Source organism: Salvelinus fontinalis, unplaced genomic scaffold, assembly GCF_029448725.1.
Source record: "Salvelinus fontinalis isolate EN_2023a unplaced genomic scaffold, ASM2944872v1 scaffold_2243, whole genome shotgun sequence".
Classification (NCBI taxonomy): Eukaryota; Metazoa; Chordata; class Actinopteri; order Salmoniformes; family Salmonidae; genus Salvelinus; species Salvelinus fontinalis.
Window position 1 is genome coordinate 1 of NW_026602452.1, and position 12,719 is coordinate 12,719.

The 12,719-nt window shown below is 39.8% G+C and overlaps 1 protein-coding gene across 1 annotated transcript; it reads right to left on the reverse strand.

Annotated features, from left to right (window-relative positions):
* Positions 1 to 16: 16 nt before the first annotated feature.
* LOC129850734 (uncharacterized) lies at positions 17 to 5,341 on the reverse strand (the record flags this gene model as incomplete). The annotated part of the gene is made up of 7 exons (XM_055916993.1): positions 5,223 to 5,341; positions 4,083 to 4,130; positions 3,628 to 3,739; positions 3,404 to 3,485; positions 3,156 to 3,225; positions 2,879 to 2,990; positions 17 to 553 (listed from the first exon to the last, which is right to left on the reverse strand). Coding segments are annotated over exons 3-7 (816 nt in total), but the record flags the coding sequence as incomplete, so codon positions are not given.
* Positions 5,342 to 12,719: the final 7,378 nt, after the last annotated feature.

Sequence of the window (12,719 nt, forward strand, 5' to 3'; positions counted from 1 at the left end):
TCCCCTCCCTCTGTACAGGGACACTGGCTGTTTGGAGGATACCCTCCCTCTGTGCAGGGACACTGGCTGTTTGGATGATCCCCTCCCTCTGTACAGGGACACTGGCTGTTTGGAGGATACCCTCCGTCTGTACAGGGACACTGGCTGTTTGGAGGATCCCCTCCCTCTGTGCAGGGACACTGGCTGTTTGGAGGATCCCCTCCCTCTGTGCAGGGACACTGGCTGTTTGGAGGATCCCCTCCCTCTGTGCAGGGATGAGGCCTGATGCTCGGAGGATCTCCTCCCTCTGCACAGTGATGCTAGCTGCTGAGAGAATCCCCTCCGTCTGTACAGGGACACTGGCTGTTTGGAGGATACCCTCCCTCTGTACAGGGACACTGGCTGTTTGGAGGATCCCCTCCCTCTGTGCAGGGACACTGGCTGTTTGGAGGATCCCCTCCGTCTGTACAGGGACACTGGCTGTTTGGAGGATAACCTCCCTCTGTGACGGGTTGAGGCCTGATGCTCGGGGGATCTCCTCCCTCTGCACAGCAACTTCGGCTGCTGTGATGATCTGCAGGTATAATATAGAGAGTATAGTCATTCCCTAAAAAATCAACCACTTGGAATCTATAACATCATTGACACATACACTGAGTGTATTAAACATTAAGAACACCTTCGCTTTCCGTGACATAGACTAATCAGGTGAAAGCTATAATCCCTTATTGATGTTCATTGTTAAATCTTCTTCTCAGTGTAGATGAAGGGGACGAGGCAGGTTAAAGATTGATTTTTAGACAATTGAGACATGGATTGTGTATGTGTGTCATTCAGAGGGTGAATGGGCAAGACCAAAGATTTAAGTCCCTTTGAACAGAGTATGGTAGTAGGTGCCAGGCGCACCGGTTTGTCTCAAGAACTGCCATGCTGTTGGGTTTTTCCCGCTCAACAGTTTTCCCTGAGTATCAACAATGGTCCACCACCAAGGGGGAGGGCAACTCAATAGACATTTACATTTACCATTTACATTTAAGTCATTTAGCAGACGCTCTTATCCAGAGCGACTTACAAATTGGTGCATTCACCTTATGACATCCAGTGGAACAGCCACTTTACAATAGTGCATCAGATCTTTTAAGGGGGGGGGGGCGGAAGGATTGCTTTATCCTAGGTATTCCTTGAAGAGGTGGGGTTTCAGGTGTCTCCGGAAGGTGGTGATTGACTCCGCTGTCCTGGCGTCGTGAGGGAGTTTGTTCCACCATTGGGGGGCCAGAGCAGCGAACAGTTTTGACTGGGCTGAGCGGGAACTGTACTTCCTCAGTGGTAGGGAGGCGAGCAGGCCAGAGGTGGATGAACGCAGTGCCCTTGTTTGGGTGTAGGGCCTGATCAGAGCCTGAAGGTACTGAGGTGCCGTTCCCCTCACAGCTCCGTAGGCAAGCACCATGGTCTTGTAGCGGATGCGAGCTTCAACTGGAAGCCAGTGGAGAGAGCGGAGGAGCGGGGTGACGTGAGAGAACTTGGGAAGGTTGAACACCAGACGGGCTGCGGCGTTCTGGATGAGTTGTAGGGGTTTAATGGCACAGGCAGGGAGCCCAGCCAGCAGCGAGTTGCAGTAATCCAGACGGGAGATGACAAGTGCCTGGATTAGGACCTGCGCCGCTTCCTGTGTGAGGCAGGGTCGTACTCTGCGGATGTTGTAGAGCATGAACCTACAGGAACGGGCCACCGCCTTGATGTTGGTGGAGAACGACAGGGTGTTGTCCAGGATCACGCCAAGGTTCTTAGCGCTCTGGGAGGAGGACACAATGGAGTTGTCAACCGTGATGGCGAGATCATGGAACGGACAGTCCTTCCCCGGGAGGAAGAGCAGCTCCGTCTTGCCGAGGTTCAGCTTGAGGTGGTGAGGAAGGTGAGGAAGGTGTTCTTAATGTTTTGTTCACTCAGTGTAGATCAATCCCTAGCATATACTTTCATTTGTATGTGTACGATACTGTAAATACACAAATTATATTAATGTTATCTACAATATATTATAATACCGTAAGCCTCCCCGCTGCAGGGGCATTTCCTCCAACAATTTTGAGCTGATTTTCTTCACTTTAGCAATATTTTGTATCTTTGTTAATTTTCACATTTATTGTGTTTGGAATGGCACTGTTACTACAGGAGATGATGCTATCATAAAGTATTTGATGTAAGTATGTAGGATAATTACCCATAATGCTCACTGACTGGACATTCAAAATTACCATGGCAATTATTGACGCATTAACATGCAATCGGAAACTTGGAAGCTCAGAGTTAAAATGAATGTAAGTTATCAGTGTAAAGCTTCCTACTGGTTGATTCTGATACTTCACAAGTGGGAAACTTGAAATCATCACTCCATAACGAGTTAGCGAGTCAGAAATGTCAGAATTTCCTAGTTCCGACTTGAAGGGCCTTCTATAATGTAGGGCCGGTCAGTAACCAAATAATTTTACTGTGTCCAATCGCACACAGACTTTTATGGTCACACAAGTTGCCACCGGTGGATTCAAAATGAGTAGCCTAACAATTATTTACATGGCCCCATGTACATTTGAAACCAAATGATTTTTCTGTGAGAAATCAATAATAGTTGCACACATAGGGTAACAGTGAGCAATTGACAGTGAGCAATGAGCAAGATAAGCATAGACGGGAAGTTGACAATAGCTTATTATTAGTGTAAATAAATTGTATTTCTATGGTTGCAGTCCTCAAAGATTGAATTGATTGAATTAATCAGATCCAATGATTTACTGCCCGTAGGGTGGGGTACCGCTAGTCATCATTATTATAATCACCATCTCAATCATTATCACCATACCATCATAGACTTATTCTTCTGTATCTGAGACTCATCTGACACTACCTTAGACATGGCAGTCTGCAACTCAATACACTGCCCCTGCATGGTGTTCAGCGTCCCCTGCATGTGGTTAATCGAATGCTTAACATCGTTCAGCAGGATTTGAATCTCAAGCCTGCAAGAAATCAGGTGGTTCAACATACTGAGATGACGAGAGGCTTCAGACCATGCCCATTGGACCATCTTTAGAATTCTTTCTCACTTAACACCAATCTTATTAGGAATGTAACTTTGTGCAGAAGATGTTACTATAGTGTTATTTAGAAGAAGAAAAGTGTACTTTGTCAGGTGCCAAAAGGATGACGGGATGTCTCCCTGCTCCAGTGAGCTCTGCTGGCAGGTCTTGCTCACTGTTGGAGGAACGGGAGCCAAATTAGAGGAAACGTATCTATGGTTGTTCAGCAATGAAACATTCATGGCATAATGGGGATTGTCCTTCCCTGTGAAAAGAATAACAGCTGGGGTTTACTTTCTCACTTTTAGATAATGTAATACAATCTTTAAACCCATCAGAAGTGTAGTGCTTACCTCCATTAAAATATTGGTCCATGTTATTTATGGCTGCATTGTCCCAATGTTGACCACTAGTTCCATCTTGTGATGAGAGGGTCTTGATGAAACGATCAAGTCAACATTTTGTTAGACATTTCAGAGATAGCATTAACAATTGTACATGAGACAGTGCTTCCAGATATTGAGGTATCTTCCTTCTGAGATATGTAACAAAAAAAAAAAATGGTGTGTGTACTCACATGAAAGGTATCCATGATTCTAGATTAAGCCAATCATGTACGTGATTACCATCCTATGGGTCAGCAATGGAATGATTGTTACACAGCTTTCAGGCAACTTTATGTCTTGGGCCTGGATGAATCATTGAAATGCAAGTAATGTTGTGAATTTGTGATTCATAATTGCCATTATAATTTTGAATATTCCATCAAAGTTATTTGTTTTGACAGTCAAAACAACTCAATTTTACGATTAATCACTTGAATTGAGTAACTTGAGTTGACGGAAGTAGCAACTATATATTCTGACCTAAACACTGACTTGTGCATTGCCTAATGCATAATCTATGTATGTTATTGGCCATTGGACTGCTCAGTCAAAACAACAAACTTTTACGATGAATCACTTGACTGGAGTAACTTAAATTCGGAACTAAAACATTAAAAGTAGGCTATAGCTTGACGCATATCCTTACCTTGGACAAGCGTATCCAAAAGGCCTATCCAGTTGTGCGTGAAGATACCTTTAGGTAGATAAAAGCACGGTACGGGTTGAGACACGCTCGGTATTGTGAATCTGTAACACTGCTATAAAAGCACGTTTTCATTTATAATTTACACTGTAGAATGACCTGCAAGCCAATCAGAATCGAGTTTTAAACAATACCGTGGGTTTCATGGAACGTCACAAACATATTAGGCCATTTGCGTCACAGATTAGTCACTGAACATGGGTTTAATAGCTATATTGGCTATATGTACAGTATATGCACATCGTATTGAATTGAGATTACATTTACTGCACCACTGTAATTATGTAGCCTAATCCTATGAGGATCATATGTAAAATGTCAGAATCATGGCACATGAAAACATAATTAAATTGACTGCAGATTATAAAATTCACTGTGACACAATATCAATGTAATTCCAATTAAATTACGTTGAACCAACGTGGAATAAACATTGAATTGATGTATGTACCCAGTGGGAAGTGATCAATTCGAAATGATTGAATACATACAGTACTACAAAGAAAGATATACAAAAATTGCTTCGAAAAGATCGAAAAACTCTAATTTCCCTGGGCCAACCAAACGTAAAATGTATGTACGGATTACTGTACATCGTTTTGGATGAAAGCGTCTGCTTTCAAATCTCTGACTCACACATATGTACAAACTCGCAATGTTTATTTCTGACACTTTCACGTTTGCGGGATTTTGTGAAGTAATTGATGAGCAGGAGAGCTCCATGAAATCAGTGATATGGTAAAGATTGCGACATGAGAGGGAGTAACATTTCTAGCTGAGGAACAATTTTGGGGTTTTCTCACAAAGTTTATAGTTTTAGACTGCAGTTGCAATATGTTTTTTACACAAAAAATGATATCTAACCATACAATGAATACTTTTGTAATTAATCAAACCTTTGACATATATTTTTGACTATTTCCAACGAACAAGCTAGCTATCGAAAAGTGTCAGCGTGTGTAGTTAAATTAGCCTGCTAACGTCTCCATAGCTAGTAGCATGTAATCAGGACATGACCAAACTGTTGCTGAGATAATAGATGTTGAAACTTCCAAGGAGAAAAGAGGCATTGTTGAAACTCACTCATATGCTTGCAGTGTAAAAAAGGGGGGTGAATGCGATTCATAACCGAATACCCCAACCAAGGAGCAGCTTCCATTTGACAAAGAAGCTCTGAATCGTCTGTGGCCGATAACTGAGAGAGCAAGGAAGGAAGGGAAAAGGGGATACTTTGCGGGAGCTAAGGCTTTTGTTAATGGAAGGGAAATTCGCGCTGACGCCTAGTTTGTTGACTGCTGGACTTGTCAAGTGAGTTGTGCAGGACTGAGTTTTATTTGCTAATTTGATAAAACTAGATATTTATTGAGGAAAGAGCATTGTTTGTGTGAGCCAAACTTTTTTTATATATATATATTTTTTATGGCAGGGAAATTCGCACTGACACTTAATGTTAGCTTAATGGCTATTCGTTTTTACCAATCTATAGTACAATGTTATTTGGAATTGTATAAATATATATAATTTAGATCAACCACTTACGTGGTGCAAAGGTATGTTTTTATTTGCAACTAGTAAGACCTTTTCTTTTTATGAGAACCCGATTCATGTGAACGTATACAAGTTTAATATTCTTCATATAGTCACTTTGATCGTAAATGTCCATTTCTGTTTTTTCTATTAATGCCAGGGGAATCTGTCATTTTTTGAAAAGGAGATCTTTATTTTTGTATTGTAAGGGTAAGAGTGCCGATTTATTTCATTCAAGAAACTCATGCCTGTTGCACAGATACTGCGTTTTGGAAGTGTCAATGGTGATGATATGAATGACATTTGGTTTTCATTTGGTACTAATCGGTCAGCAGGTGTCCCTATTTTAAAAGGCAACTTTAAGGCTCATATATTGAGTCATGAAGCAGATAATACAGGGAGATGGATTATACTATTGGCAGATGTTAACCATGTTCAATTCATTGTTGTAAATACTTAAGCTTCCAATAACAAGTCAAGTAACTGTATTTTATTTAGAGACATTGAGAGGAAAATAAGTAAAATGATGTCTAAATTTCAATTGGCCAAAGTAATATGGGGTGGAGATTTTAATACAGTATTACATGATAATCTAGATAGATGGCCTCCTATGGATAGCAATTCTGTTTGTGAGATAAGGAATATATGTCTAAGGTTAGGTGTTCTAGATATTTGGAGACATAAGAACCCAGATAAGATTATGTTTACATGGAGTACCAAAGATTTATCTATACAATCCCGTATTGATTTCTGGCTGATATCTGAAGATATTGCTGACAAGGTTGATACAGTCTCGATTGAACCATGGATTTTAACAGACCACAACGGGATCTCAATAAAGATAAATATGCATGGTTTGTCAACCCAAAAAAGTTAAAGGTTACTGGAAAATGAACAAGACTTTACTAGAGAATGAAGTATTTAAGAAGGAAGTAGCAGGAATTAATGATAAATACAGGAGTTGTGCCTGTGTTATGAATATGTTTGGGAGCTAATATATATTATACTGGGAGCTAAGGAAATTTGATTAAGGCTTTTGGCTATTTCAATGGGAAAAGAAATTGCTCGTGCCAAGAGAGAGAAAGAATATGACATCATAAAGGGAATAATGGATTAAACTAAAAAAAGGGAACTAACTAATCAGGAATTACTGGACCTATCATCATTGCAAATGCAGTTAGATTGTTTCTACGAGGAAAAGACCCGGGGAGCGTTTGTAAGAGCAAGACGATTAAAGATATTTCTTTAATTTAGAAAAAAGGCCAGGCGAAAAGACTTCCTTCCATATGTCAATTAATGATTAATAATACTCCCAATGAAAATCCAAAAGAAATCTCTCAGCATGTTTCCCAGTTTTATCTGAATCTGTATACATCAGCCCAGCCAACTTCCAATATGTATCTTTTCTTAGACAATGTAGCAAAGAAGTAGCTAAGAAGATAATGATTTCAGGGATTTTTGTGATGAGTTAGCTGAAATTGAGATAAGACTGTATTAAAAGCCTGAAGGACAATAGGTCCCCTGGAAATGATGGTTTAATAAGCGAGATTGATAAATAATTCAATGATAAATTGATTCCTTTCATTCTTGCTATGCTTCCTGTAATTAAGGTGTAATTACTATGATTCAATGGACATGGGTGGGGGAATATTTGTGTGACGACCTAAAATGGGGGCAGAAGCTCACCAGCACCCCATCTTATATGTCCAACCACCCTGAACGTCAGACTCTATTGAAGCACATACAGTGGTGTAAAGTACTTAAGTAAAAATACTTTAAAGTACTACTTAAGTAGTTTTGGGGGGTATCTGTACTTTACTATTTATAGTTTTGACAACTTTTACTTTACTACATTTCTAAGGAAAATAATGTACTTTTTACTCCATACATTTTCCCTGACACCCAAAAGGAATCGTTACATTTTGAATGGCTAGCAGGCAGGAAAATTGTCAGTTGGATGTACTGCCAAATTCTCTAAAATTAAGTTGGAAGCGACTTATTATAGAGAAATGAACATTCAATTCTCTGGCAGCAGCTCTGGTGGACATTCCTGCAGTCCGCATACCAATTGCACAGAACTTGCACAGAATTGCTCAGAACTTCAGACGTCTGTGGCATTGTGTTGTTAGAAATATGCACATTTTAGTGGCCTTTTGTCCCCAGCAAAAGGTGCACCTGTGTAATGATCATGCTAGTTAATCAGTTTCTTGATATGGTGCACCTTTCAATGTGGATAGATTATCTTGGCAATGGAGAAATGCTCACTTTTTTTTTTTCGGCGTACAGAACATTTCCCGGGACCTTTAACTTCAGCTCATGAAACATGGGACCAACCTTTTACATGTTGCGTTTTTTTGTTCAGTATAGTTTATTACAAATATAGCCGTATACAGTCCTCCAGATATCTGTTGACAAGGACATACATCACTGTGTATTTGTTACACTGTACATACAAAAATGGCCAAACATTTTTTTGTTTGTTGCCATTTTCCATTGTTACTAACTTGTACTGGTTAAAAGTATGATTAAAGAAGAAGAAAAACGTGTATTTTTTGCAAACCATGTTTAGTACTTCTAAAAGAGACAATGACAAATTCATGGTTCAACAAGATATTATAGTCATCAAAAGGGCAGAAATTTAGCATTGATATACTTATGATACAGTACTTTACAGCTTTGATTGGTCACAGAATATATGACATGAAGGGGTGATGTAATTATCTGAATTACTGTAGATTTGAATAGTTTAGTTAATCAAAAGTGAAGTATGGTTATAGGTCCAATGGGTGTTGTTCATATACCACTCTGACTCAAAATCAATATATTAGATACATACTATTTATCAGCATATTGACAGATTATTACTATCAACTGCTGGTTGCAAGTTATTTTACCCTCTTTGTTTCTTTTGGAACAATGGCAATTAAGTTGATTAAAATTAAGAATAGATAGATGGGCTACCACTGGTGTCACAGGCATCACAGGTCTTGACCACCATGTTGCGATGCTTCTTTAGGATCACGTTGTTGTTGTCAGCGTAGAAGAGTACAGAGATGGGACTGAGCTTGGTGGTTGTGCAGCACGCTTTGGGAACCTCACCTGGCTTCAGAAGGTGAACCTGCCATTAAACGGTAAATCAGACTCATTCATACATGCACTTTCATATAGTCAATGATAATATCCTGTTATAAAAGAGATGGGTTATTTAAGCAGTAAGGCCCAAGGAGGGGTGTTATATTGGCTATATACCACAAACCTCAGTGGTGCCTTATTGCTATTATAACACCTACTCATTCAAGGGGTTTTCTTTATTTTTACTATTTATTTAACCTTTATTTAACCAGGAAGGCCTCATTGAGATTTAAAATCTCCTTTTCAAGAGCGTCCTGGCCAAGATAGGCAGCACCAAGTCATTACAAAAATACAAACAAACAACAAGTAATCTAGTAGAAACCATTGAATTCACAAGAGTATAACAAAAATCAAAAACAGCAAATTAAAAACATTGACAGGTCAGGGAATCAGTCTCAAGATCATTCATCAGTGATTTAAAAATACCAATCGGGACAAGTTCTTCCAGTTTAAAAGTATTTTGTAAAGCGTTCCAAGACGATGGCGCAGAGTACATAAAAGCCCTTTTACCAAATTCAGTTCGGACATTTGGAACAGTTAGCAGGATAAAGTCCAGCGAACAAAGAGAGTACCCACCACATTTCTGAACAATAAAAATGCCCAAATAAAAAGGTAGTAAACCCAAAATGGCTTAATAAATCAAAGTATACCAGTGACTGAGCCTACGGGTGACTAGAGAAGGCCAGCCAACCCTGGTATACAAAGTGCAGTGGTGCGTAAGGGTTTTGCAGTTTAAAAAAAATCTCAAAGTGCCATGGTAAAGGGTATCAATTGATCTCAAACACTGAGCGGAAGCATTCATATATAAAATATCTCCATAGTCTAGTAAAGGCATAAATGTAGCTGATACTAGCCTCCTGGCTTCAAAAGAAAAACAGGCCTTATTCCTAAAATAAAATCCCAATTTCAGCTTCAATTTTTTTGTAAGTTGTTGAATATGCAATTAAAATTCCAAGATATTTATATGAGGTTACAACCTCAATCTCCTTGCCCTGACAGGTAGTAATAGGTGAAAGCTTCAGAGGTCTATTTCTTGCTTTAGAAAACACCATTAGTTTAGTTTTGTCAGTATTGAGGATAAGCTTCAATTGACACAAGGTATGTTGAACAGTATAAAAAGCAGTTTGCAAGTTCTGGAAAGATTTTGTAAGAGACGAGGCACAACTGTAAATAACAGTATCATCAGCATAACAATGAAGTTGCGCATTTTGGACATTTTTGTCTAAATCATTTATATAAATAGTGAATAAGAGAGGACCAAGTACAGAGCCTTGGGGCACACCATTAAAGACAGACAATTTAACAGACATAAGCCCATCAAATTGAGTGCACTGAGTTCTATCAGACAGATAGTTAGCAAACCATGCAACTGCATGCTCTGAAAGACCTACACTCGAAAATCTCTGCCTTAGTATAGCATGATCAACTGTATCAAAAGCCTTAGAGAGATCAATAAAAAGTGAGACACAGTGTTGTTTTTTGTCAAGGGCTTCAGTGATATCATTTAAAAGCTTCATGGCTGCTGTAATTGTGCTATGCTTCTTCCTGAAGCCCAATTGGTACATTGATAAAATAGAGTTAGTAAATAAAAACTATTTTAGCTGTTCACTCACAAGGGTTTCAAGTAGAGATTGACCTATTATTTAAAAGAGTTGGATCTCCCACTTTTAAAAGTGGTAGGACTGTCACGATCGTCAAAGGGACTGAGAGAGGACCAAGGCTCAGCGCGTGGAAAGTACATCTTCTTTATTAGAAGAAGGACAAAACGAAACAAAAACATCAAACGTGAAGCTATAAATGACTAAGTGCAAAAACATGCAACATAGACACAGACATAGACAATTCCCCACAAACAGCTAAAGCCTATGGTTGCCTTAAATATGGCTCCCAATCAGAGACAACAATAACCAGCTGTCTCTAATTGAGACCCAATTCAGACAACCATAGACTTTCCTAGAACCTACACTCAACCATAGACACAGCTAGACACCTTCACTCAACACAAACCCATACACTACACCCAACACCCCCTTTACCATATAACCACCCAAAACACAAACATTCCCCATGTCACACCCTGACCTAACTAAAATAATAAAGAAAACAAAGAATACTAAGGCCAGGGCGTGACAAGGACAAATGCTGATTTCCAGATTTTCGGAATATCATTACATTCCAGGGTTAGATTGAACAGATATGTAAGTGGTTCAGCTATGAAATCAGCTGCCAGATTTAAAAAGCAGGGATCCAAATGATCAAGACCTGCAGGCTTTCTCTGATCTAAGGATTTCAGGACTTTATGTACCACCTGCACTGAGAATGGCAAAAAGTTTGACCAGCTCTAACTGGTTCATCCACACAGGGTTGTACAGAGACAGAGGTCACTGGTTCATCCACACAGGGTTGTACAGAGACAGAGGACACTGAATCAAACAGCCTACCAGATGATACAAAGTGCTCATTGAAACAATTCAGCATTTCAGTTGTCATATACAGCAAGAGAGTCCTTCAAAACACATGACGGTAATTCAGTAACATTACTGTTACCAGACATAGACTTAATAGCCTTCCAAAACTTTCTAGGGTCATTCAGGTTATCAGTGGTAACAGACATAAAATATTCAGACTTGGCCTTCCTGAGAAGAAAAGAACACTTGTTTCGTAACTGCCTAAAAATAAGCCAATCAGCATCAGAACATGATTTCCTTGCTTTAGCCCAGGCTAGATTACGGTCGTGAATAATACAAGACAGCTCAGAAGAAAACCATGGATTATCCCGCCCTTTAACCCTGAACCTGCGGAATGGGGCATGTGTGTTTACTATTTGGAAGAAAACATAATTAAAGAATATCCAGGCAGTTTCCACATCAGGGATAAGCTCAATCTTGCTCCAGTCAAAATAAAACAAATCATGAAAGAAAGCCTGCTCATTAAAACACTTCAAATTTCTCTTACGAATAAAACATGGGTTTGTCTTAGGAACCTTAGTATTTCTAACAGCATAATGGTCACTTAAATCATTACAAAAATCACCAACCGCAGAATATTTATGTGGAACATTTGTTAATATCAAATCAATCAGGGTAGATTTATCTGGGCATTTAAGATTTGGGCGAGTGGGTGAGTTAATCAACCGGGTAAGATTCATAGAATTACAAAACATTTTTAAATCATCAGACACCGGTTTTAACCAACACCAGTTGAGATCACCAAGATCATTTCACTGTAAAGAAGTTTAGACATAAGGTGCGTCAAAGAAGAAAATGCTATTTTCTACATTGTTGAATAATAGTGTATACATCAAAACTATGAAATAACACACATGGAATCATGTAGTAACCAAAAAAGTGTGAAACATATCAAAACATATCATACTGTATATTTGAGATTTTTCAAATAGCCACCCTTTGCCTTGATGACAGCTTTGCACACTCTTGGCATTCGCTCACCCAACTTCACGTGGAATGCTTTTCCAACAGTCTTGAAGGAGTTCACACATATGCTGAGCACTTGTTGGCTGTTTTTCCTTTACTCTGCGGTCCTACTCATCTCAAAACATCTCAATTTGGTTGAGATCGGGGGATTGTGGAGGCCAGGTCATCTGATACAGCACTCCGTCACTCTCCTTCTTGGTAAAATAGCCCTTACACAGCCTGGAGGTGTGTTGGGTCATTGTCCTGTTGAAAAACAAATGAATTCTCCTGAGTAGCGCTGTGGTCTAAGGTAAGCTGTGCAGTTAGAGATCCTGGTTGGAGTCCAGGCTCTGTCGCAGCCGGGCCGCGACCGGGAGACCCATGGGGCGGCACACAATTGGCCCAGCGTTGTCCGGGTTAGGGGAGGGTTTGGCCGGCAGGGATGTTCTTGTCCTATCGAGCTCTAGCGACTCCTGTGGCGAGCCGGGCGCAATGCACACTGACAGGG